This window comes from Podarcis cretensis (assembly GCF_951804945.1).
Source record: "Podarcis cretensis genome assembly, chromosome: 7".
Classification (NCBI taxonomy): domain Eukaryota; kingdom Metazoa; phylum Chordata; class Lepidosauria; order Squamata; family Lacertidae; genus Podarcis; species Podarcis cretensis.
In genome coordinates, this window is record NC_137176.1 from 67,954,592 (window position 1) to 67,980,527 (window position 25,936).

At 43.9% G+C, this 25,936-nt stretch overlaps 2 protein-coding genes across 8 annotated transcripts in view; one reads left to right on the forward strand and one right to left on the reverse strand.

Annotated features, from left to right (window-relative positions):
- The first annotated feature begins 1,429 nt into the window (after positions 1–1,429).
- LOC307220223 (RING finger protein 151-like) lies at positions 1,430–12,572 on the forward strand. Of its 6 annotated transcripts, none has more exons than XM_079983920.1 (6): positions 1,430–1,628; positions 4,918–5,142; positions 7,441–7,580; positions 8,158–8,320; positions 9,374–9,494; positions 11,494–12,572. In XM_079983920.1, the coding sequence occupies exons 2-6, from the start codon at positions 4,937–4,939 to the stop codon at positions 11,698–11,700; spliced, it is 837 nt and encodes a 278-aa protein (XP_079840046.1). In that variant the 5' UTR covers positions 1,430–1,628; positions 4,918–4,936; the 3' UTR covers positions 11,701–12,572. The 6 variants fall into 6 exon arrangements, with proteins under 6 accessions (XP_079840046.1, XP_079840042.1, XP_079840044.1 ...); XM_079983916.1 differs by having other exon boundaries at positions 1,431–1,628; positions 4,915–5,142; XM_079983918.1 differs by lacking the exon at positions 1,430–1,628 and adding an exon at positions 2,328–2,476 and having other exon boundaries at positions 4,915–5,142.
- Positions 12,573–13,078: 506 nt separating this feature from the next.
- The window catches only part of VIRMA (vir like m6A methyltransferase associated), a 32,622-nt gene continuing 19,764 nt past the window's right edge, over positions 13,079–25,936 (reverse strand). For both annotated transcript variants that reach the window (XM_079983903.1, XM_079983902.1), the window contains exons 13-24: positions 25,248–25,792; positions 24,526–24,761; positions 23,208–23,460; positions 21,657–21,874; positions 20,796–20,928; positions 20,070–20,222; positions 19,216–19,376; positions 18,186–18,282; positions 17,777–17,943; positions 15,559–15,890; positions 14,756–14,899; positions 13,079–13,424 (exon numbers count right to left, since the gene is read on the reverse strand). In XM_079983903.1, coding sequence (XP_079840029.1) covers positions 13,267–13,424; positions 14,756–14,899; positions 15,559–15,890; positions 17,777–17,943; positions 18,186–18,282; positions 19,216–19,376; positions 20,070–20,222; positions 20,796–20,928; positions 21,657–21,874; positions 23,208–23,460; positions 24,526–24,761; positions 25,248–25,792 — 2,597 coding nt within the window. In that variant the 3' untranslated portion in view covers positions 13,079–13,266. The remainder of the gene's footprint in view (positions 13,425–14,755; positions 14,900–15,558; positions 15,891–17,776; positions 17,944–18,185; positions 18,283–19,215; positions 19,377–20,069; positions 20,223–20,795; positions 20,929–21,656; positions 21,875–23,207; positions 23,461–24,525; positions 24,762–25,247; positions 25,793–25,936) is intronic.

Genomic DNA, 25,936 nt, shown 5'->3' on the forward strand with positions numbered 1-25,936 from the left:
CTCACACCAGTGAGAAAATACCCAAAAACTAGGAAGTATGGTTCCTCTTGTTTCTCCTCCAGGTATACCAGCCTTATTAGGTGGGTGGTAGGAAGAGGGCGGGGACGCAGGTGGCGCTGTGGGTTAAAGCCTCAGCGCCTAGGACTTGCCGATCGAAAGGTCGGCGGTTCGAATCCCTGCGGTGGGGTGCGCTCCCGCTGCTCGGTCCCAGGGCCTGCCAACCTAGCAGTTCGAAAGCACCTCCGGGTGCAAGTAGATAAATAGGAACCGCTTACCAGCAGGAAGGTAAACGGCGTTTCCGTGTGCGGCTCTGGCTCGCCATAGCAGCGATGTCACGCTGGCCACGTGACCCGGAAGTGTCTCCGGACAGCGCTGGCCTCTTAAGTGAGATGGGCGCACAACCCCAGAGTCTGTCAAGACTGGCCCGTACGGGCAGGGGTACCTTTACCTTTACCTTTAGGAAGAGGGCAGCTGTGGTCAAGCCATTCTCAGTATTCTTTGGAGTCCTGAGGGAGGCTAACTTGGTACCCACCACTATTTTGGTGCCAGGTGAAGACTTTTATGTTCTCAGGTTAAGTTGAAAGTTTTAATCATGATTTCTTAAGCACGAGACTACCCATGGGAGCACCTTTTTTTTTTTGTATCAACCTGCCCAATCACTACATTCAACCCACTACATTCATCTCTTGACTCTGCCACAGTCCGAAGAGACTCATTTCATAGCAACTTTTCATTTCTGGTGGCACTCCACTGTGAGCCAAGGCAAATGCCAGCAATGTTGTCCAGGTGCTTGCTTAAAAAAAAAAAAGCCATAAAGCCCTCTATTTATTTTCTCAGGCCTCTGCTGGCCATTTGCGTCAGTTGCTTATATTTATTAATTTCATACATGCAGGAACAAAACTCATCTTCAGGTTCTTACAGCGAGCACCAGAAGCATATATTTGTCCACCGAAGGAAAGAAAACACGGTCTTGTTAAAACTGAACCGAGGAAGCAAGAGCTTCTGAGCATGTACAGAGTATCTTTCGTGTTTGTGGAAACGGAAACCTGAAAAGCAGAAGCGCACTGGGTACAGCCAGCCCAGTTACTGAATCCCCAACCCTAAGCCTCTGAGGAAGGACTGCCTCAGCCCCCTCCCAGTCTTAACACGACGCCGCACTTACTTTGCAATTTAACCGTCCCGCCAAGACAGCACCGTCGCCCTATCGTTCGCCAAACGGCGCATGCGCAGCCGATCGCCCCAGGCCGCTCTCAATTTATCGCGCCCTCCGTTCGCCCCACTGCGCATGACCAGCATTCATGCGCGGCGCTCGCCTCCGCCTCGCCTCTCTTGAGGGCTGCCAGGAGGTACGAAGGAAACCCTACTGCGCATGCTCCGCTGGTGCTTTTGCCGCGCTCGACATGGCGGGCCGCCGGGTACGCTTATGCTCTGGCCATCAAGCGTATTTGTCGCAAAGTGCCTTCCTCTCCTCCCCCTGTTGCCTAGGTTACTCGTTTTCGCAGGAAAATACGGCACTGGCAGAGGAGGACGTTAACCAATTCGCGAGGCTGAAGAGGATGAATTGCCAAGTGTCATAGAGATAAAAAATATAGAGCATCTCACTCCAACACAGATTTGGAACTCATAGGGTATATTTTTCTCCTCTTCCCCGCTCTGAGCTACCCATAGAAGACAACGGGCAGAGCCAGGATATTAGCGTAAGTTGTGACTGGGGTGCGGGGAGCGTCTTAGGGCGGCCCTGCAGTGTAAGCCCATCGTTCAAACTGCTGATCAGATGGTGGCGCTGAGGTTTAATGTGGATTTACAGGCAGCGCCTTTCCCTGCCAAACGCCTCTTATTAGCCTAGCCTCTCCCAACCTGCGCCCTCCCGGGTTAAGTTCTAGGGTTGCCACCTTTGTTCTGCCAAAATCCAGGATAGGGCGGAGGCGTTGTGGCGATTTTCTTTTCAACCCGGTGCTGAAATGACTTCAAAAACAATCCATTGCGATCCACTGTCGTCTAACCGAATGGCTCCTCTGAAATTTGTCACATTCCCCCCACCCCACACTGCAATAAATAAGATCAGAGTTGGAAAGAGGAAGGGCTCCTGCTTTCTTTTGCTTTAGCAGAACGCGCCCTGCCTGCAAAAAAAAAAAAAAAGCTGCTCTAAAATCCTAAAACATCACGAAAAACTCGGAAGTTGCAAAGCACGTGCGGCTCTAGTTATTTCTAAGTCTACTCCGAAGAAAGGGGCCAGCTGAGCGGTCGCGTGCGAAGAAGGCGGGGCCAGGCCAGCCCCTTAGTCCTCTTATTGGCGGGGGTGGACGCGCGTAGGGACTGGACGGAGGCCTGTGGGGAGCATTCATGTTGCGGAAGCGCGCTTTCGCGAAGCGGCTGAGGCGAAGAAGAGCCGTTTCTGGGCTTTCGCTTGGAGGGCGGGAAGGAGGAGAGGAATCGCCACCCTGAAACCTGCCTTGGGAGGGAAGCTTTGAGGCAGGTGGCTCCCCTTGTTTTCTGATAGCGCTTTTGCCTGTATACCTTTGAAAAGTAACCCTCCCCCCCCAAAAAAAAAGAGAAAAGGCAAAAACTAATTTGCAAGGGTGCTCAGCTTTTATTGTGTGTGTGTGTTTTTTTTTTCAAAAGACTTAACAATAGGTTGCAGTGTGAACTTCGGGCAACCAACAGCTCACTTTTGTCAAAAGCACCTTGGGTACCATTCTGTGATTCTATACCAGTGGTTCCCAACCCCTTTTTGGCCATGCCCCACCTAAGCATCTTTAAAATCCTGATAAAACCCCCCTTCCCCTTGACATATAATTATTATTATTCAGAAAGTGAGCTATTCACGTGGAGGAAGCCTAAAAGACCATGAACTGTTAATAACTCATTCTCGAATTGCCCCCCCCCCTTAAAAATCAAATTGTCCCCCCCTGTGGGGCGTGTGCCCCACATTGGGAACTACGGTTCTATACCAAGTTACTGACATCCTGAATCTGGAGCAGCTGCCTTTGTCTGTTTTTGCTGACAGTTGTTATAGCGTAAGATGGAGGAGTCGTGGCTTTCTGTAACAGTGCTTTCAGGGGTTTGTTTTTTCTTCTACACTCAAGCGGCCTATAAATTCTGTGAAATAAAATAAAATAAAATATGGCTCTCCAGTGCCATAGCTCAGGGGTAAGAACATCTGCTTGCTTGGCCCCTCCAGCATCTCCAGATAGCATGTCCCCTAGCCTAGTTCCCATCCCCAGCTGTACCTATTCTTCTCATTTTATTTATGCCCTACCTTTCCTCCAAGGAGCTCAAGGTGGCATAAATAGTTCTCTCCTATTCTCCACACAAGAACCCTGTGAGGTAAGTTAGAGTGGGTGAATGGCCGAAGGTTACCCAGTGAGCCTCATGAGGATTCCAGCACTCTAACCACTACACCACACTAGCTCATTTACCCTCCAAATGTTTTGACCAACTGTGCTGGCTTGAACTTTTGAGCGTAGATGTGCAAAATTTTTGTCCCCTTTATCACATACACAGCCCAAAAAGACAATGACAAAAATCCACCAACAGCATACAAATCAATATGGCTAACCTGATTCAAAAACACCCACCCCACTCACATATGAAAACAAAGATCACCACAGCCAATCACAAACAAACAACCACACGCTAAGCCAACCCCAACCTCTCTCACCACCAAAGGAACACACGTGAATAGCAGAGAACCTGCACAAGCGACGCTGACACAAAACCCCACATATATTAAGTATAAAGAAACATCACCACCTGACACCATCCTCACTCACCTCCCCCCCCCCAACCTCTTTCCCCCTTTTCTTCCTAATGTCTCAACAAATGAAACTGATCTGTAAAAAATGTTACTTGGGAGAAAAAGAAAGAGAGAGACATTGCACATACTTTTGTAAACCAAGAAAATCTTTAATAAAAATACATTTAAAAAAACAACAGGTATGTCCAACCAGTAGATTGTGATCTACTGGTAGTACCCCGGCTGATCCTGGTAGATCGCGGGATCCTTATCGTGTACAAAAAGTTATGGGGGGAAAGCTAAAACAGCTCTGTGCAATCCACCCACCCCTTCACGCTCCTCCTCTCTCCAATGACAATGGATAGATCACTGCCAAGTTTTTTTATACTGGGAGTAAGTTGCAGTCTCTTGGGAGTTGGACGTGCCTGTTCTATAACATCATGCTTTACCAAATATATATATATATATATATTCCAGCAGAAAGTATCAGAATATTCCGTATTAAAAAAGAAAAGTAGCCCCACCATTAATAATATGAAACTGTGTTATTAAAGAGTGAGTATATTCTGTTCAGAAGTTTTTTAGCATCTCAAAATACATGCACAGTTCACATTATAAACACTTTGTAAGCTCAGTATTTAGAACCCATTCCATATGCCACTTAATCCAGAGAATCTTTCTAGAATGACACCTGAGAAAGAAGCAGGTGGCTCTTAGTTGCTTTGATCAGGTGCTCTGGCTGCTTTACATACCGTACTTAATGGAGAAAGAAGCATTAATCCTCCTAAATCTAATTAGGGTTTCTCTGAGAAGAAACTGAATACTGAAAAGGCAATGTATTATTTTTTGAGGGGCTGTGACATGTTGCAAAGGAGCTTGAAATCAATGCCTGCATGCATTTTTTCTATAAAAACCTCTTGCAGGTTGAGATGCAACTAAATGAACAAAAAAGTGTAAGTTTGCTCTTGTCTATGCTATAGCTTTGCATGCTTGGGGAAAGGTTGCAAATTGGAATTGCATCCAGATTCTGACGGTCCACAGCATAAAACTCGCAAGCCACTTCACTCCCTCTGCATCATATCTCTTCAGATCTTAAGGTGCAAGGGTGATAATGTGCTCACTTGACTTTCAAAGGCAATGTGGCCGCAGTTACTAATTCTGTGCTTTCATTTCCATAGCAGGCTAGAGGTCGTTGAGAAAATGGGGTATGATATTGAGCGCTTCGTAGGTTACGTGAATGAAGGTCTCCTGTGCTGCATCTGCCGGGATGTGTTGGAAAACCCCTTGCAGGCTCCTTGCGAACATGCTTTCTGCACTTCCTGCATACACGGGTGGCTTGTTCATCATAGCAACTGCCCAGAAGATCGTCAGCCACTTGATCTGTCTGTCCTACGACCGCTTTACAGGTGCATAATTATTTCTGAGTCCAATTTGCCGCTATCATGAAATCTAATCCTACACTAGTAAATTGAGCAAATGTGAGGCTGAGGGATGGAGCATCCTGTTTGATTGGTTTTCCTTACTAAAGTTACTACCCCATATGTCATGCAAATTAATGAAATTGACTAGGTTTAGTAAGCCTAGATTTGGTCTATTTCACTCTGAAGAGAATGTCCTACAAGGAAATAGATGTACAGTGGTACCTCCAGTTCTGCACGGGATCCGTTCCGGAGCTCCAGTCGGATCCTGAGGAATTCGCAACCAGAGGTGCCTGTTCTGTGCGCAGTGCGGTAGAGCGCTTCTGCGCATGCGCGCGCAGCAAAACTCAGAAAAATACTTCCGGGTTTACCGCATTTGCGTCCAGAAGGATACGCAACCAGAGGTATGCATATCCAGAGGTACCACTGTATAAGAAAAGAGTGAGGCAGCAAGATGTGCTGCAGACACATTAACTCCTTGGGGGTTCACTGTGTAGCCTTTTCCAAATTGGAAAAAAGAGGGAACTCCTTTTATAGAAATACAGGATAGACAAGAATGTTCTGTCCCACAGGATCCAGTGCCAAGTTCCAGTTATCAAAAATATCTCTATATTGTCCTCTTCTCGTACATGGAAACAATCCTATTACATAGGTCCAGAGTAAGTAGCAAAGTCCAGATTGCTTGCATCACAAAGTTTCGGCTTGATCTGAATTCACACCTCTGTTTGCACCCCTTTTAACCTTGCTGCTTTGCACAAAAGAAACACACACACAATTTCTGCTAGGACAGAAATGTGCAGTTGCTAGGAAAATTCTTTGCTTGACCAATCTCCTTTTCTCAAGGTTGGAGCAAATAATAATAGTAAAATAATAATAATAATAATAATAATAATAATAATAAGAAGAAGAAGAAGAAGAAGAAGAAGAAGAAGAAGAAGAAGAAGAAGAAGAAGAATTTATTATTTATAACCCGCCCATCTGGCTGGGTTTCCCCAGCCACTCTGGGCGGCTTCCAACAAAACACTAAAATACAATAACCTATTAAACATTAAAAGCTTCCCCAAACAGGGCTGCCTTCAGATGTCTTCTAAAAGTTTGGTAGTTATTTTTCTCTTTGACATCTGGTGGGAGGGCATTCCACAGGATGGGTGCCACTACCGAGAAGGCCCTCTGCCTGGTTCCGTGTAGCTTGGCTTCTCATAGCGAGGGAACCACCAGAAGGCCCTCGGTGCTGGACCTCAGTGTCCGGGCAGAACGATGGAGGTTGAGACGCTCCTTCAGGTATACTGGACCGAGGCCATTTAGGGCTTTAAAGGTCAGCACCAACACTTTGAACTGCTTAAATCTTCATTAACCTACTAACAGCTAAGGTTTTAAAAACACAACTTTTGAAAAACAAAAGGATATGACAGCATAAGTGGTAATACCCACGATACATGTTTTTAAAGTATTGTATGTAATAAAGAATGAACACTCTTAAACATAATGTTTAAGAATCTTAAACATAAATGTCACAAACAAGTGTTGATTTACTGTGTTGCCAAATAACACAAGTTGGCCATGGTGCTTTTACTTCATTAGGGTTGCCAACTTTCTGAAAACGTGCATTTTAATTGTGACAGGGGGGTGTTGCCTTCCAGGGGCAACATTCCAGTGGTGAGCAGGGCCAGTCGGGGGTATAGCAGGGAAGAAATCCTGACAGCCAGGTAGGTCTGAAGGGTCACATTTGGTGATCAGACCTGTGATTTCCACCCCTGCCTTAAAGCGATGGCTGATCATAGTATTAAGTTTTGAGGAAAGGATATTATGGTTAATGGCTCACAGTATCCAGGGGATGTCTTTCTATGGGATCTAATTGTTAGAAGATGGCTTATTGATACAGATATTTCTCCAGAACGTTAGGAGTAAGGAGGGTGACACCACAGCCAAGCTGAAGTGGGTGGCCGGTGTAATGTATGGAAGTTAGTGCAGCAGTTTTAGGGGATAGACAGGCAGAAGGTAGAGTGTGGAAGCTCTTAACATCAAGGCTAGAAATGCCTTGTGGTGCAAGTTGCCTTTCTGGGGATCTGCTGTTTAGCTTCGCCTGTGCTCTGCCTGTATACTTTCAAGGAAACCAAATATTACACAATCATGGTTAATCTGCTATGTGGCCTCATTCAAAGAAAACTGAAGCAGTTAGCACTGACTCTGGAATGTCTTACCACTCGGAGAACTGGGGAGCATGTGATATGTTATATCTTAGCAAGCAGTATTGGAAGAATAAAAATAATTCACTTCTGTACCCAGATACATGAAGAACGATCTCAATCGACTCCAGATGCACTGCAGGAACAGAGAGTGTGGCTGTGAAATGGTGTGTTCACTGGAATCCATTGACCGACATGAACGCGAGTGTGAATGCAGCCGGGTCCCCTGTTCAAATAGCGGTAGGTAGAATGCAGAGATGGTTATCTTGCAAACAGATGCTAGATCTCCGTTTTCACCTGAATTCAGTCCCATGGTTCTGGAATGTAAACTAAAGGGAATTCCCAGAGTTAGTGGCTGTTGCAGAGTGCGCCTTCTCGGTTTCTTTTCCTGTGTGAACACCCCTTCCTGTTCCATTTCTACCTGTTGCCAACACTAGCCAAAGCAAAGTATGGATTCAGTGTTGGTGTTTGGGGAACTGAAAGGCAGCTGATGGTGCCAGTGCCCCCTTGGAGAATCCTTGTACCTGCACACAGTAGGAAAAACTAACCTAGATTCCTCAAGAGTGGTGATGCTGTTGTTAGCATCCTTCTGTCTTGAGAGACAATGGAGTGCGCCTCCAGGGGTAAGTCAAACTGCTGGAGAATCGCAGGGACTGCAGAAACCAGTAGCTTGTCACTGCTGCCTTCCACATTGTTTTTGCTGCATTAGCAGCACTGAAGTGACCTATCTGGGATCTCCATGTCAGAAGATTATGGGGGAAATGAAATAATTCTCTCTCTCTGTTGCACTTCCTCCAATCTTCTGCTTTCCAATCAGGTTGCCCAGCTCGGGTTGAAAGACGTAACCTAGACAGCCACTTGGCAGTGTGCGAATACAGAAGCCGCGAGTGCCCCAAAGGCTGTGGGTATGCCATCCTCAGTGCTGATGATGCACAGCATAGCTGTGTGGCAGAGCTGAGAACAGAACTAGAACTGCTCAGGTAAAGCTATTCTTCCCCTTACTTTGGCTGCTCATGGATTGACTTGGCCCTCCATTTGTTTGGGGACTACAATTCCCATCATCCCTGACCACTGGTCCTGTTAGCTAGGGATGATGGGAGTTGTGGTCCCAAAACATCTGGAGGGCCAAGTGTGGCCATGCCTAAAGCATGAACTGACACCTAAATATTTTGCCCATCTCTTTAAAACATACACAAGGGGACTGTTCTTCAATACTGCTGCAATTTCCTGGGTGCTCAGGAAACCAGTTTGGTAACTTGGCAAATTGCTTCTATTGCCATCACCATCTCTTCCTCCTATCTTCCCACCCGAGTTACACCTGGTATTCTATCATCCTGATTTGATTGAAATAAAATATTTGTTGACATCTTTTTTGTGTAACATAAGCTTGTGCGCTGCTTGGTGGTAACCTGAAACCTAAGTTAATCATAAATGAAAAGCTTCTTTGCCAGTACTAGCTTATGGGATCTGCCCATGTGAGTGAAGCTGGGGCTGTTAAAATGAGATCTTTATCTTGGGCCGAAGGAAGATGCAGATATTGCATAAAACAGATGGAAGATTAAAAAAACCAGATCTTGTTTGTGACTTACAGAATAATTAGTGCAAAACTGATGGATTAAACACTACTTCCTGTTTTGGTAATGAGTGGCCCTGTTCACGTATAATGGTAAGTCCTGATCTAAAACAAACCATCTCTTTTTGTGAATGATCAATTTCCTGGTGCACACGGTTCAGCTGCACCAGCTGCCCTCCTCCCAAGCGGAAACAAATCAGCGTATTAACTTAGCTTACATATGAACAGGTGCATGTTGTTTGTTTCAGTCCAAGCAATCCTTTTCAAAATTAAAGCAGGATGAACAGTAAGATAAGACAATGGCGGGAGGCATTGCCACAGTCTTTTTTCCCAGACATTTGCCCCCTTAAAAAAAATATTGCCAAGCGCATAAAACTGAATGTGTGTACGTTTCAAGTTTCCTCTGTATTCAGATTAAAGACAGATAGGTTGATTAACAAAAAGTGTTTTGTTTTTTAAGGTCAGAGATGATCTGCCGGATGGAAGAAGCAAAACATGAGATGGAATCTCGACTAGATTCTCAAAGGAAGCATATGGTGCAGAAGGAGAGTCTTTTGCAAAATCAGATTGAAGAGCTAAAGGTAAATGAATTGTATTGCCATTAGCTACGAGGTCATCTCCCTCCCTTAAAATGTTGCCTCTGGTGAATTGGTATTCCTGACAGCTTTATTATGTACTGTGCTCCTTTTCAGTTTCCAGAGGGTAGCCACAGTCCTCAAGCACCTGGCAGCAGCCTTCCCCAACCTTGTGTTGTCCAGGTGATTTGGACTACAATTCCAATCATCCTTGCTCATTGGCGAGGCCAGCTGGGACTGATGGGAGTTGAAGTCCAACAACAGCTGGGGAGCATCAAATTGGGGAAGTCTCACCTACAGCATCTATCTTAGCACCAATGGTTTCAGCAGCAGGTATTTTAACTACAATTCGCATAAGCAAGGAAGCATTGCTATTGGTGACTGGCAAACTTCCTCCAGTCCCATTAATATTATATTAATTTGGAGATGGACCATTAATAAAAATCAGACTACTTCCAAGTTGGCCTAGAAGAGTCTTCCCTACCACACATCCCCCACCTGCTGAGTTATCTTTCCCCAAATTTACTGGGATAACAGGGAGAGCATACCGCATTTTTCGCTCCATAGGACGCACTTTTTCCCCTCCAAAAATGAAGGGGAAATGTGTGTGCGTCCTATGGTGCGAATGCAGGCTTTCGCTGAAGCCTGGAGAGCGAGAGGCATCGGTGCGCACCGACCCCTCTCGCTCTCCAGGCTTCAGGAAGCTATCCGCAAGCCTTGCAAGCCCGGCGGGAGTTCCCGCAAGCTCACGAGGCTTGCGGGCAGCAGCCTGCAGCCCCAGCGAGTGTCCACAAGCCTTGCGCGCCCGGCGGGAGGTCCCGCCGAGCGCACGAGGCTTGGGGCGGCAGCCTGTTGCCCAAAGCACAGGGAGCCCTCCGGAGGGCTCCCCGTGCTTCAGGCAAGTGTCTGCAAGCCTTGCGCGCCCGCCAGGAGGTCCCGCCAGGCGCACGAGGCTTGGGGCGGCAGCCTGCCGCCCAAAGCAGGCAGAGCCCTCCGGAGGGCTCCCCGTACTTCGGGCGAGTGTCTGCAAGCCTCGCGCGCCCGGCGGTAGGTCCCGCCAGGCACGCGAGGCTTGGGGCGGCAGAAGGGTCTCCTTCTGTTCCTTCTCCAGGTTCGCTGAAGGGCGATGCCCCTTCTCCCTCTCTGCGCAGCACCTCTCCTGTGAAGGAGGGGCGCTGGGCAGAGAGAGAGAAGGCGCAGTGCTCCTTCACCGACGCGTCTGTCCTGGCTTCTGCTTTAGCCCTGCGCAGCCTCTTTGGGCAGGGGGAGCCTTCATCCCGCTGCCCTGAAGAGGCTTGGCGCGGTTACCCCAGAAGCCAGAACAGCCACACGGTATCCCAGAAGCCAGATCCCTCTTGCTGTTCTGGCTTCTGGGGTTCAGAATATTTTTTTCTTGTTTTCCGCCTCCCAAAACTAGGTGCGCCCTATCGTCCGGTGCGCCCTATGGTGCGAAAAATACGGTAATCATTGCAATAGCCCTCAGAATGCCATGCACATTTTGCTTTACCCTCGAAAGCACGTCAAAGCGCAAGTAGATAAATAGGTGGGAAGGTAAATGACATTTCTGTGCGCTGCTCTGGTTTGCCAGAAGCGGCTTCGTCATGCTGGCCACATGATCCGGAAGCTGTACGTTGGCTCCCTTGGCCAATAAAGCGAGATGAGCGCCGCAACCCCAGAATCGGTCACGACTGGACCTAACGGTCAGGGGTCCCTTTACCTTTAAACTCTGGGTACAGAAGCATTTGGGTCTGGGCCCAAGTCATTCCAGGACAATGCAGCCTCTTTCCCTTGCCTTGGAGAGCGGGCAGAAACAGATCTGTTTTGCAGCAGTCTGGATACCTGAAAGGGGCAGATCCATGAAATCTAGGCTCTGTTATCTGTATGCTACCCTCAGGTCCTTGGAGGAAGGGGAAGAAACAAATGTAATAGATAGGAAATTGTGAGCATCTAACTGTTAACAGGCAGTCCCAATGCAACACTTGAAAAACTCTCTTACGCTTTTCAGAGCCAGATGTCCAGGATGTCGTCTGACATGCGTACCCTGCTGGCAACAGAGAGGCAGCATCACCAAGAACTGGAGCAGGCACAGCTTGAAAAGCTAGAATTACTGGAGTTAGTGAAGACTCTCCAGGAAGACTGTCGGTTGACTAGGGATGGAAGCAAGAAAGCAACACATGTTCGACCTCTGACCCGACTGGAAAGCATGAAGTGAAAGCCATAGGTGGCTGTTTTTTAAGATTAGATTACTGCAATCTGCTTTATGTGGTGCTTCCTTTTGCTGGATCTGGCAACTGACAATTAGTGCAGAATGCTGCAGTCCACCTGCTGACGGCAATGAGATTCTGTCAGCAGATAACACCTCCACTCAGAGATCTGCACTGATTGCAGGTTTGTTACCGAACCAACTTCAAGCTGTTAGCATTAGTATATTAAGCCCTTAACAGTTAGAAACAGTTTACTTCAGGAATTGCCTTACCCCATATATTTCTATTCAGTCAATTTGATTTGCAGCACTGGCACTATTACAGGCGCACCACACTTGTAAAAAAAAGCTCTTTTTGTATGGCAGCACCCACACTTGGAACTCCATGAGTATTGACATCAGGCAAGCACCTTCACTGCACTTTTTCCAGTGTCTGCTAAAACATTTTTGTTCAGGCAAGTTTTTTCCAGACATGAAGAAGTTAACATTTTGGTCTGTTTTTAGCTTAGCTGTTTATTTCAATTATTTTTGAGTTATTAAATTCCTGTCTTATGGTTTTACTATTTTTTAGTTTTACTCTTAGGAATAATAATAATAAAAAGATCTGAAGGGGGTGGGGAGAGAACAAAGTTCTGTGTACTCAGGAGAAGAAACAAAAAAGAAGCAAATAGAAAAATGAAGGAATCTAATGAAACTTGGCTTAAGCCAGGAGAGCCAAGGAGGAACGTACTGCTGCATCAGGCAGGAAAAAAAACCTGAGAGAAATGAACCAACTTCCCACAAGCCTTTGCTCCTGCTTGTGTCAGCTGACAAGAGATGGCCCATACCATTGGCTATGGTATCCTACGAAATGAATTGACCTAATAAAACTAATATAACATATGCGTGTTGTGTGTGAGTGTATGTATGTATATATAGAAGTGAAAGCTTACAGATTATGTATTCTTGAAGTTAAGGACTCAGATATTTGGTAAGAGTGCACACTGTATGCAGAGATGGAAAATACATGCAAAGGAAAACAACTGCTTCTCAGGCAGCTACATGCATGGCTCCACTATTAAACATTTTCATAGAAGCAAGCAGAAGTCACATGTGACTTCTCCCTCTTCAGTGACTGTTGATTTTAATCATTTTTTAACAAATACTTTTAAATACCTGTTTTTCAAAAATTGTTTTACTTTATATTTTTGTCAACAGCTTAGAGGTGGTTGTTTTACGATCAAGTGGGATATAAACTGTTAAATAAAACATTGTTGCCTTGGAATGGCTGATTCTACTTACCCCAAATGAAGGCTATGTTGCAAGACTGTTAAAACCAAATCTAAACTTGTACTTCTGGCGTAAGTACCATAAAAGCATAGGCAACTATAAACACACACACACTAACACAAAAAAAACAGTTTTATTGAAACCTCAGATCTTGTATCAAACAAAATGGGATTTTTTTCCAAACCAAAAAAAAAGTCTCTTTTCTGCCCCCCTGATAACCAGTAAGTCTAGCATTGGTCCTCAAGCACTTAAGCAATTTGCCATCATGTTGAAAGGTTCACAGTCAGAATGTTCTCAATGGTGTGTTTATCGAGTAAAAGAGCGGACGTGACGCCCTCTTCCGCTGCCTCCGCCAACAAACTTTCCTCTTGAGCCACCACTACTGCCGCTATTTGTGCTTGCCCAAGATGGCCCAATTCCACCACGGCCTCTGGAAGCACGATCACGAGGACTTGGCCGGTAGCCTTAAAAAAAGAGAGAGATAACTGGTAACAGTACAGTGATGATTCCTACACTAAGGGCCAAATTATGCATTGCAACTATACTGAAGCCTTTAGAAACAGCCTCCAACCTATAATATTAATACAGAACAACTCAATATACCGTATTTTTTGCTCTATAACACGCACCAGACCATAACACGCACGTAGTTTTTAGAGGAGGAAAACAAGAAAAAAAATATTCTAAACAAAATAGTGGATATATGATTTTTGTGGTTCATGCTGTGGCCACAGACATGTGATCTGACAGTGAGTTTGTAGTAGCCCAATGCAAAAATCCTGAGGATCCATGTGGATTCATGCTTTGTAACCACGGAGGAGGGAAGGAAGGGGAACCATGGATCCTCTGCTCACGACTGCAGCAGATCCCCCCCCCACCCGCAGGCATTTGCTCCATAACACGCACAGACATTTCCCCTTACTTTCTAGGAGGAAAAAAGTGAGTGTTATGGTGCAAAAAATACGGTACATTTAACCAACAATGTATAGCCATCATAATGGCCAGGTTTTTTGCCTACTATACAACAGACACCGAGGCAAACTTATTAATACTAGAATCCTAAGCACACCTAGTTTCACTTAAGCTTCATTAATTAAGGCTTACTACTGAGCAAGCCCCATTAAGGTGGGATGACCATCTGTCATGGACACTTTAGCTGAGATTCCTGCATAGATGACCCTCAGGTTCCCTTCCATCTCTGATTCTATTATAAAATCAGGCTGGAAATATGTGATATATTTAATCTTGCTAAGACTGCAGATCATAGATCAAAATGAACAGCACAACCTTTTGGTATTCTTCATCATACATGTACACTATGAAAATTATCCTTCAGTGGATCAACCCCAGAATCAAAAGCCCATGCAAAGCAGATCAGGTCATTAGCTCATGAAGGGACATCAGCAGCCTGAAACTCTCCCCCCACCCCCACCCCCACCCCCAAAAAATCTATATTTTGAACTGTTTATTTTGCTTTCAGTTGTAATCCATGCTTGGCAAACAAAGTATATAAATGCAATAAAGCAGGAACAGGGAACTTGTGGCCCTCTAAATATTGCTACAACTCCCATCATTGTTGACCAACTTTTTAAAGTGACATTTTTGTCTGAGGATCCAGTCTCTTTTGAGTTTGCATTTAGCTATTTTATTATTTTTGACTTAATTTTTAAGGTGTCTTTTGGTGCTTTATGTAAAACAGAAAGGAAGGAAATAAGTGCCATAAATCAAAACTGAAGAAAAATACCACTGGTATATAATTTCAACGAAGTATTGTGAGGGGAGGGAAATCACAAACCTGCTGAACTTAATGGCCTTAGAGGTGGAAGTGGGCCCCTGTTGAAGTTGCTTTGGCCGCCTCTGCTTTCATTGTAGGTGCCTCGCGGAGAACTCTGTGCACTCCAGCTTGATCCTCTAGCTCCTTCACGGCGACTGTAATTTCCTAAATGAAAAAGCACAAGAAATAAGCCATTTGTGAATTGCCTTTGTTTCTAAATATTCAGCTCCACAATCTGAGTTGAAAGGTTTCATATATGCTGGATGGAAGGTAGCACCTAGCTTAGCCAGGCAGCCAGATTACGGGACGCTAATTTGGGAGGCCCAAGTTCTAAATTTATCATGGACGAACTGAGCAGTCTTGAACAAGCCATTCCTTCTACCTCTCAATTCCCCATCTGTAAAATGGGGACAGCAACAGGTCTGTTTGGAGAATCAAAGAACGTCAAACTTTTTTTACAACATCTCAGTTTGTAGGGGGCTGCGGCTAGAAGGCCAAAGCCTGAGATTGCATCCTTTGTGGACAAAGTTTACTGCAAAGATAGCTCAGCTGGGTGGATGGTGCTGATAACGCCAAGGTTGCAGGTTCAATCCCTGTAAAGGACAGCTGCATATTCCTGTATTGCAAGGGGCTGGACTAGATGATCCTCAAGATCCCTTCCAACTCTACAATTCCATGACTCCAAACCCCCCAAAAGATAGCTGCAATGGTGAATAGTAGCAGAAGTGCTACAACTAACTTCGCTTTATGGAACACACTGAACCTCAAATCTGTCCTCCAGAAGGCATAAAGCTCACATATTTCAGGCGGACCAGAAAACCTACCTTTCGAAGCAGGTGGCGTGAAGAATCTGTTTGGACTGTGAAAGGCTCCTCGCCCTCCTCGATTCCCTGAGAACCCGCCCCGTGAAGAGATCTTCTGTGAAACTTTAGGCAGTCTCTTGGGAGGCTGTATCCCATCTGGTGGAACCACTTCCTTGCTCTCGGCAGCCACAAAGTCGTCAACGTGCATAGAGGGCGGCCTGCTTGTGTTCTGCTTCCTCTGACGGAAGATATCGTGGGGCCGAATGCCTTGGCCAAATGCTCCCCTGCCTCTTCCTCTCGGAGGAGGCACAATATGGGCCCTCTTGGCAGGTTCGATGTATTCAGACTTCCCACTGTTAAGGCCCAGAAGTTTCGCATGGTAAATTCATTAACAAGAGGTATTTTGTTTAGCAGGACACAGGTATTAACATATACAGGAGAATGTGAACCTTTTCCAATTCTTCACAAGCTAGAAGAACCATACGGACGTGCGGTTTGCAAATACATCTCTTTCTCCTATCCTTTCTAAGCCCTTATCCTGTCTCTCGCTATTCATCTGCATTGGGTTAGTTGTTCAGTCAAAATTTTTAGTGGCAATTAATCCAAACGGCATGGTGGTTGCTGGAGCTTGAACCAATGATAGGCACAGCCAAAGACAAAAACGTTCTGGATTAAATAATTTAGAATAAAGACAACCCTTCTTCAATTTTCAATTTTTAAATTTTCAGATTCAAGGTAGCCAGATTAGATTTGACAGTTACTCTCATATTAGTATATAGAGGATGTTTTTAGTACAGCATGACTCTTCTGGAAATTAAAAGTAATTTCTTTGTGAATAACCTCCCTTTCTGATCTAGTTCACACATAAGGCTAAGCCGAACTATGGCTTAGTGCAGGTATCTTCAACCTTTTCAAACCCAGGACGCATTTTGCACCCAAACATGCACTTGGGGACACATTTTTTAATTATTCACCATGTATTTATCTGCATGGTGGCAATGCACCTGTTGCAATCCACCTTGGAACAGGTCTTATGACCCACTAGTAGGTTCTGACCTACCAGCTGAAGGCCAGTGGCTTAGTGCAATCGCACAAGTGTCAAACTTGAGAAAGAAAAGATCACAGCCAATATGCACCTCCCCTTGTCCTGCTGCAAGCAAAGCCATGGTTGGGCTAGTTTCTTCTCCAAACCCAGGTTTGTGGTTTGTCTGGAGCTAGACAAACCGAGAAACCGGGTTCAGACAACATGCTGAGCCATATCACATCACAGCAGCAGAAAGAAGAGGACCTCAGAGGCCATAACCTCCTCTCTGGAAAACCAACATTAAGCTAAGGTATAGTTTGGCATAGTGTTCCATGCTAACCCACTCTATCCCATATACATATACGGCAGAAGCCTAACAGTTTGTTCTCAGGCAGCTGGGAGGGAAACTATTCTTTTCCCCAAGCCATACCAACCATGAAATAAGTCAAAAACAATTTTTTATCAGATACAATTCTGACCCTTCCAATTGCTCGGAAACTACATAGGAATGAGGATAGGCCACTTAAAAATCCATGGGTAAAAAGGACAAAATGAAAGGAAGTAGCTGTGATGGGATGGGGAAAGGGGGCAATTTCAAGAGGTTCAAGGACCCCATGTGGCACCTAGGCTGAAGGTTGCCCATTTGTGACTTAAGAATTTAGTTTTGATGCCCTCATCCCTTGGCTCCAGGAGTTAAGTTACTTAAGTCACTTTCTAGGATGAAGGCAGGCTTCTGAGAAGAAGAGATCCCTTCCTTTATGTGTACTACCTTACTATATGGCACAATATGCAAAAAGGTGTTGCCTTCTAAGGTTCTTATCACAGTCAATTTTCTTGTTTTTGCTCGGGCACACCTGTCTGCAGCATTTTAGAGGATGTAAGATGCTTTTTTCCAACCCAGGCTCTTTTAAATTTCTTCTGGGTAGAACTGGATTCTGCCTTTTATAACCCATGTTAGTTCTATCGTTCACAGAAGCCATTCCTCCTCCACTCCCTTCCCTTGCACCAGCAAAATCTGTTCATGTAAAATCTATTTTTAAAAAGTTTGGTTTTCAAAGAGAGTGCTGCAGCAGAACAACTTGTAGGCAGGACCCTTTCAAGTGACTCAAATCTACTTGGACCCCACTATGCCGTGATTACAAATACATCACCAATGCAGTGGAAAAATCAAAATCCACCTTTAGGCACACAGTCACAATCAAAACCACTGGTTACCTGGAAGTTATAAATGTCTCATGCTTGTGTTTGCCAAGTTTAAAGCCTTTTGTGGTTTTTGTCCGACCCGGAGAAGTAGGCTCTGTCAAAAATGACCTCTCCAGCTCCGCCTGCAGGTCAAAGTCGCTGCATCCTTTTTCTGACAGTTCAATTAAGTCAACCTTTACCTGTAAGAGTGAGAAATTCATTCCACTTTAATCATTCCCCCAGACAACTGTCAGCATCCCCAAACAGGAAGCACTCTTAGAAGGCTGCTGCTAAATGAGTAGCCCATTTTTATCTGTCTACATTCCTAACATTCCTCTTTGTTGCTTACACTATGAATGGGGTCTCAAAAATACTGCTGACAATTAAGCTATAAATGCTCCAGTTCCCACCCATTCAAGTATTAAAAACTCAAGACTTTTACCATGTCAGGGTCAGTTTCAATTTCTTCAGCCTGGAACGGCGAGAACCACATCGATTTCAGCTGGTCATCCATTACATCTGCCAAGATGTATGCAGTCCTGTAATATCAAATGTATTTTAAAAAAAATAGCGGTCAGTGTTCGCTGTCTCCATATGAAATAAATGTTACCCACTGGTATTCATCATCCACTCCTCCAATAAAACATTTCCTAAAAGGCCATGGCTTCACCACCTCCTTCCTCAAGAACACAATCCCACTTGGAGCATCCTAATGCCCAATGGAAAACATGGCTTGAACCTCTGCTATGACCAGGTGCTCTTGTTTCCTATTCTTTGCAATGTCTATCAAGCACTTTACTTTCCTGTGTCATCAAAAACAGCCTGACAGCCTTCTAGGACAGGGACCGTATCGCGTCTGTATTTTGTTTAGCAATTGGTACACTATCTATTTTGTTATTTTAAAAACATACGCCCTGTCCTTCTATCTGTCCAGGGACACTGTCCACAATCAACACTGTGATAAACCAATACTGTGATAAGTAATGGTGCGTAAGTTGAAAACAATTTTATGTATGTTTAAAACAAGACAAACGAAAAGCACACATTAAGTCTATGCTTTGTTCAAGAAAGACACTGATCAATGATAAAAGGAAAGCTGGACTACTCAACGCCTATTATTTCCAAATAAAGAAGGATCAGAAAAAGGATTAGCAATGTTGACAAAAAGAAGGGGAGAGATCACAATTGACAAAGAAGCACATCCATCATACTTGTGCAATACTTGTGTCACAAGATCTTGAAAGAATTGGGCAACTCTCAGAACCTCAACCTATCATTTGCGGGGGGGGGGGGGGGGGAGGAGGTGTGGTGATGGACTGAGACAATAGAACTAGGTAGTCTCTGTTGTAATGCATATAGCCCATAAAGATAAATGCATGAAGTTAAACACGGTCCCAAATATACCACCACACACACCTGGTTTTCAGAGATTCTAGTTCTTCACAGACACAGATGCACATTCAGCACTTTACCTATTATTAAAAAGATGCTGGAGAGATTCTGGTACAGGAAGGATTGGCTCTACATCTTGATCACTCAGTGGACAAGGATCACCAGCAGATTCCAGCATCTGCCGAAGTCCAACAACATTGTCCAATAAAGATTCCAGACTGTCATCTTCTTTTGAGCGCTCCTGTGTAAGAAAGACTGCAATCACTAACAGCTCAGGCAAAATTTAAGTATTTTTGCCACCTGATAAGATGCAGCAAACTAGCAGCAACTCTTTCAATAAATACATGTTCAATTGACATCATGGACATATGGCATCATGGACATAAAGTCAGTCATACTGAAATCAATGGACTGATTTCAATAGGTCTACTCAGATTTATTATAGTGTACATTTTTGTGGACTAGGCCCCAGTCGATCAGGTGCCTGAAGTGTTATCCAGTATGTGTACAGGGCTACTGAGATACAAATTGTACGCGGTGGAGACAATTGGCCATGGGAGGAAGGGCAGGAAAAATGTAATAAATAAGTTCAAGGGGTATAGCCTGATAATTTTATGTAAAGCTAAGCTTAATATGCATAACTAATAACCACAGTGATCATTCCTAACAGTACTAAACAATGGCAACACAATCATCCTAACTTTATCACTAGTTACAAATTATAATTATTATTAATATTTGTAGCCTGACATCTAGTTAAGATACATGGGCAGTGTTCAAAAACACTGCATAAAAATGAATACATACACGAATGTTTAAAAAAAACATATAAAATGCATTACAATCAAATAAGAACAGTAGCAATGAGAAACCATCAGACTCCTAACTGTCAAACATCTGGCACCAACACCAAAAAATATGAACATTACATTACCAAAACTAGCTTTTCCAGCTCAAGGAGCAGATTTTCAGGAGTTTCTTCTTTGTTTTGTAATTGGTATTTTAATTCTGCAGTGGTAAGACCCAAAGTTCTGGCAGGATGGGCTCCATCAACTTCTGCAAGACTTCCGTCATCCCCACAACATCCCTAAGGAAGATTAAGTACACTATGTGAGTACAAAAGCAGTAACACCACAGCACCATAATGCTTTTAACTGATGACATCTTTTTTTGACATCTCCCTGTCCTTCCAACCTTCCAACGTTTCTTGCTAGAACTCTCTCTGTCTCTCTCATGGCTTTTCACTACTCTATTAAGGCATTTCTATCCCTGCCAGCACATAACCTACAAGGTTGAATGGTTTTCACGTTTCCTTCGTTTTCACCTGCTGCAAACTATATTCTGTTTTTACTGATTTAATGTTTACTTATTTGTTGTTTCGAGTTTGTGTGTGTTTGTGTGTGTGTGCACATTTTTAAAATGATGTAAGCCACCTTAAGTATTATTATTGTAACAGAAAAGTAGGAAATAAATCCCCTTGAATAATAAATAAATAAATTGGCCCTTTGGGATTCTGTTAGATAACCATAATTTGGAAGTATGATGGAAGTATTACAGCTGTACGCTTTAAAGAAAACTGCAGCTACTTTTCCTGAGCTGAAATGCAACAGAATGCAATAAAGGCAAAGCTTCAGAAAGCCTTCTGTACACATTTACTCACCAGTGTATCAGAATTCAGTATCTGCCTCAGGAAATCCAGAAATGAAGACGCAAGTTCTCCAGGGTCCTTATTAAAGCTGCTCACTACTCGCTTCAATCCAGTGTGCAGAGCCCCACAGTGTTTTCTTAGAGAGCTGTTTTCGTTTCAAAGAAAAAGGTTGTTAACAATCCAGTTTTTGACACAGCATATGAAAAAAATATGATTAATAGATCTAAAGCACTTAAAACATAGGCAGTTTCAGGAACACAACTGAATGAACTTATATGTATTTCAATGTTTCAGTTAATTAAAAAGATGTCCTTGATTAATTAAACAGCATTTAAATATGTTTTAAATCCCAAAAAAAAGCTTAGAAGAAGCAATTCCTCCTCTCACATATAGGAGGGAATACATCTTCTAAGATAATACCTTTTACGTCATATCAGACACTACCTGAAATAAAACAAGGATGCTTTGTTCAGAATTGTGGCTCAATTACATGCACATGAAAGCAAATATGATGACTTAATGAAACCCATGTGATGAACTGACTAAGGTTTCTTTAATCAGCCAGCAGCCCTAATTAACATCTTCACAAAAGTATTTGTACTATACAAGAGCACTGCCAGGTCATTTTTTAAAAGGAATTTGCAAACTGAGTGTTTTATTATACAGTTAGCTTTGAACAATTCTTTCCAAGAGAAAGAGAAGATTAATAGCACCAAAAAAATGCCACACTGGTATGTTCTTGCTGTTACCATTGCCTGTGAAATTTGACATTACATTAAGCACAATCTTTTGCTTTGTAAGCCCCACTGGGGGGGGGGGGGGAGTGAGCTGAACTAAACCTTTCTGCGGTGTGAGTATGTTTGTGGAATGTACCTCTTCAGGTGATAGAATCCATAATCATGCTCAGTAAGGAACATCATTGTCCTGATACAAGTCAGCAAACAGTTATAGCTGCTTTCAGCATTAGAAAATGTCTCCATCAGGCAGTCACAGATGGAAGCCATGAGTTCCTTGCTTGGCAACGAATTTGAAAGCTGCTCCAGTTCAGAGAGAGTGCTCTCCGTGGAACTGGGCAAGACCAATGCAATGTCCTGCAAAGAGAAATCACAGTATTACAAAAGGCAGAAAGGCACACAGGCATCCCTTGGGGCCATGGCAAAAGCCACTTTAGAGCTTGCACCAACCGAGTGGGGTTTTTCAAAAAGCAAAGCCACAGGACTTCACAGTTACAAGACTGTCCACAGCTGTAATGTCTGCCATGCAGCACAGGGAGTGCTGTTCACAACCTGTTAAGCCATGGGTAGGCAAATTAAGGCCCAGGGGCTGGATCCGGCCCAATCATCTTCTAAATCCAGCCCATGGACGGTCCGGGAATCAGCGTGTTTTTACATGAGTAGAATGTGTCCTTTTATTTGAAATGCATCTCTGGGTTATTTGTGGGGCATAGGAATTCGTTCAATTTTCCCCAAAAAATACAGTCCGGCCCCCCACAAGGTCTGAGAGACAGTAGACCGGCCCCCTGTTGAAAAAGTTTGCTGACCCCTGTTAAGCGAAATATCTCTTGAGCACTAATTTCTGATTCCTGGCCAACCTTATTTAAAAGCATTTAGCTTTGCAAAGAAACATGAAGTGTCACTCAACAGCCGTTTCATTAAGCTCTATAAAGCGGAACTTGAAACGGCCTGCTCTTGAGTGCAGCTACTAAAAGAATTGGGAATCTGAGGCCCTTTGGTGACAATGAACTCCCACCAGCCTCAGCGAGAATAGATAGGGATATACTATATAGCTGTGCAAATATATGCCTATATGCAATTAGTTCGAAAACGGAGAGGTAGATTTATGGTAGGAGTTGATGGCAGCAACAATCCCTCTCTGCCAGAAACCAAACGGTTTCAAGGTTCTTCTTCCTGGCTCAGGAAATAGGTATGGCATAGTTTTATAAGACTTAGGAATGCAAATAAAGGAAGAGGGACTCAATCTTGGTGCAACTCGTGAATTCCTGAAAGAAGATTCAGCCTTGGTACAATTTGTGAATTAATGAAGAACAGGTTTTTAATGAATACAGTTGTTCAGGGGTTGTGACCAGAGAGAACCAATTGGAATGTGTCTTGAGTTTTGAAATGAGAGGAGATTTATATCTGGGAAACAAACAAAGTGTTTATACACACATACACACAACTTTTAGCTTACATTGGTTTTCCTCCATGTATATTTTTCTCCTTCCTTGAAGGCATGCTGGCTAGGTGTTATGGGGAGATGGAGAGTAGGGACATCCTTTTCGTATTTTCTTGGACAGGCCTGACTTGTTTGCTAAGGGGAGCCTTGCGCTCCTTCCAGGACAGCCCCACCCCCACTGCCCACATGCATGTGCACAATCAATACAGAATGACATTAAGGGTTCTTTAGATTTTCATTTTTAAATACCTGATCGCAGAGAGACTGCAAAATAGAAGCCAAGAACTCTGCACACTGCTGGTGAATAATGTTGTCCCCTGCAGCTCGCATTAAAGACAAAAGCTCTGGGAAAACTTCAGCATACTTCTCATCCCCTTTCACAGTTCCATTAATCAAGTGCAAAATAGCCAGTTTACAAGCTTTGTGTGAAGCCAGGGCATCGAGTAACGCAAGCAAGCGGGTAGTCTGGCCAGTGTATTGCTTCTCTTTGTCTTCTGGGTTGCTGAAGTGACACCAATGCTCTTATTAGAAAAGACAAATATACTGCATGCATGTATGACAAAACAAACTTCAGATCTGAAATTTCCATTAAAAGATTCATATACGTGTGTGCGTGTGTATGTGTGTGTGTATTTATATATAACATAACATAACATAACATAACATAACATAACATAACATAACATAACATAACATAACATAACATAACAATAATATAATATAATATAATATAATATAATATAATATAATATAATATAATATAAATCTATCTATCTATCTGCATTTGCTGCAAATGAGCTTATTACCATTACAGTGGTACCTCAGGTTAGAGACACTTCAGGTTACAAACTCCGCTAACCAGGAAGTGGTTGCTCCAGGTTAAGAACTTTGCCCCATGATAAGAATGACAATCGCCAGCGGCGCAACGGCAACAGGAGGCCCCATTAGTGAAAGCATGCCTCAGGTTAAGAACCATTTAAGAACGGACCTCTGGAACTAATTAAGTTCTTAACCCAAGGTACCACTGTAATTTGATTGTTTTCAGGTTGTGGTCATTAATTAACTGTGTATCTAGTTGCCAGCAAAGATGAGATAACCACTACAGTTTTGACTTTGGTATCCGAAGTCAGTAAGCCTAACCAAGTATTGAAAAGAAATGCTATGTTTCAGCCCTCTCCATGTGTGGAGGCATCTCTTATCACCAACTGTATGAAGCCCACCTCTCCATGTCATATTCATGCCATACATGCAGCAATTTACTGCAGCCCTCAGGATTTCCCAGCTGGAAGAGCCATCACACAGCTCCATCCTTCAAGAGCCATCACCATGCATGGAGAGAAACAGAAGGCCTAACTCCAAGGCAGCCACTGCCTATTCATGAATGAGATAGGAGAGGCATAGCCCATTTTCCAGCCTCAACATGCAAAGGTTCTACAGAAGCCTTCAACAAAACTCCCATCATCCTTAATCTGCACAGCTATGGTGAAAGTCGTAGACCAAAACTTCTGAAGGGCACCAGGTTAGCACTGCTACTTAAAGACCCTTAGGACAAAGTATAAAAACGTACCTTTGCAAATCTTCTACAAGCAGATCCAAAACAGTCCTCATAATAAGGAGAGCAGTTGGCGAAGCCAAGTCACACAACTGAACACAAATGCGTCTCAGCATGTGCTGAATAGGCAGGCAGGTGGAGCCAGAGAAGGACCGTACTATTTCTTGCAGCAATTTCGCTTGAACGTGAAGATGCATGCTCCACAGTTTCCTAGTGTTGAGAGCCACCGATATGTCATGCGGTTCAATGACCTGTCAGAAAAGCAAAATTAACTCTATGAGAGTGCCAAAACGTATAGAGTTCTTCTCCAACACCACATGCAAGGCACACTACCTGGTGCTCTTTAGGCACTCATAAAAACCCTTGTAGCCAATATATGTGCTCCAATATATAGAGTTATTGCCTCCCAGCTAAGGAGAAATATCCCCACTCAGCATCCAGCATCAAAAGGACGAATCCCCTCTATCAGCCCTTTAAATGAGAGATGGGGAGCCTGCATCTCTCCACATGTGGCTGGACTACGATTCCCATCATCCCTGACCATTCACTATGCTGGCTGGGGCTGATGGGAGTCCAATGACACTGGAGGTCACCAGGTTGAGGGAGGTTGGTATACAATCCATCAAATGGATAGATCCACTGCACAACTCTTTATCAGTCAGTTCTTACCTACCCATCCTCTTAATCAGTCTTTTAATTTTCTTGCCTTTTACAAATAATTGATAGTTTTTACATACCTGAGTGGTTTGCATGGGAAGCGGCAGAGGCAGCAACTCAGAAAGCAGTATAAGACCAGAGAAAAACCCTTCAGGAATCCTCAAAACAGAAGTGAGGACCTCTTTTAGCATGAGCGACCAAGTGTTATTGGCCAGAGTTTCCTCCGAGATGGTTAGCTTCTCATTAACCCCCTGGGTAAAAGTCAACAAAATGTCGACAATGTCATTCTGGATTTTTTGTTCATCGCTGTCTAAACGTCCAGAGAGGGGAATAGAACACAGGAGCATGTGTAAAGAAATAAGTGCGGAAGGAATACGCATATCTTTGAACTCAAAGGACCCTCCACGCAGCAGTTCGGTCAACATGGTCTTCAAGAGGGTGAGGGTGCACCGGGCCATGGAAATCGTAGTGACTCTGTGGAGGGTAGTCCCCATGTTGACATGGAGTCTCCAGGGCTGAATAAGGATGCTGTTTAGCTTTTGCAGAACACGAATAAAAGTGTCCATTCCTTCAGAAGAGAACATCTGTATGACTGCAAGGTTCCATTTCAGGTCCTTTTGCTGACCTTTAGGAGGAAATGGGGAATGGAGATGGGGAGGAAAGAGAAAAACCATGTTGTGCCTTTATCTCAGTCTTTAGGAAAATATAGATCAGGTGCAATGGTTCCTTTTTATGAGACTTCTGTCCATGACCAAGAACATACATTTTT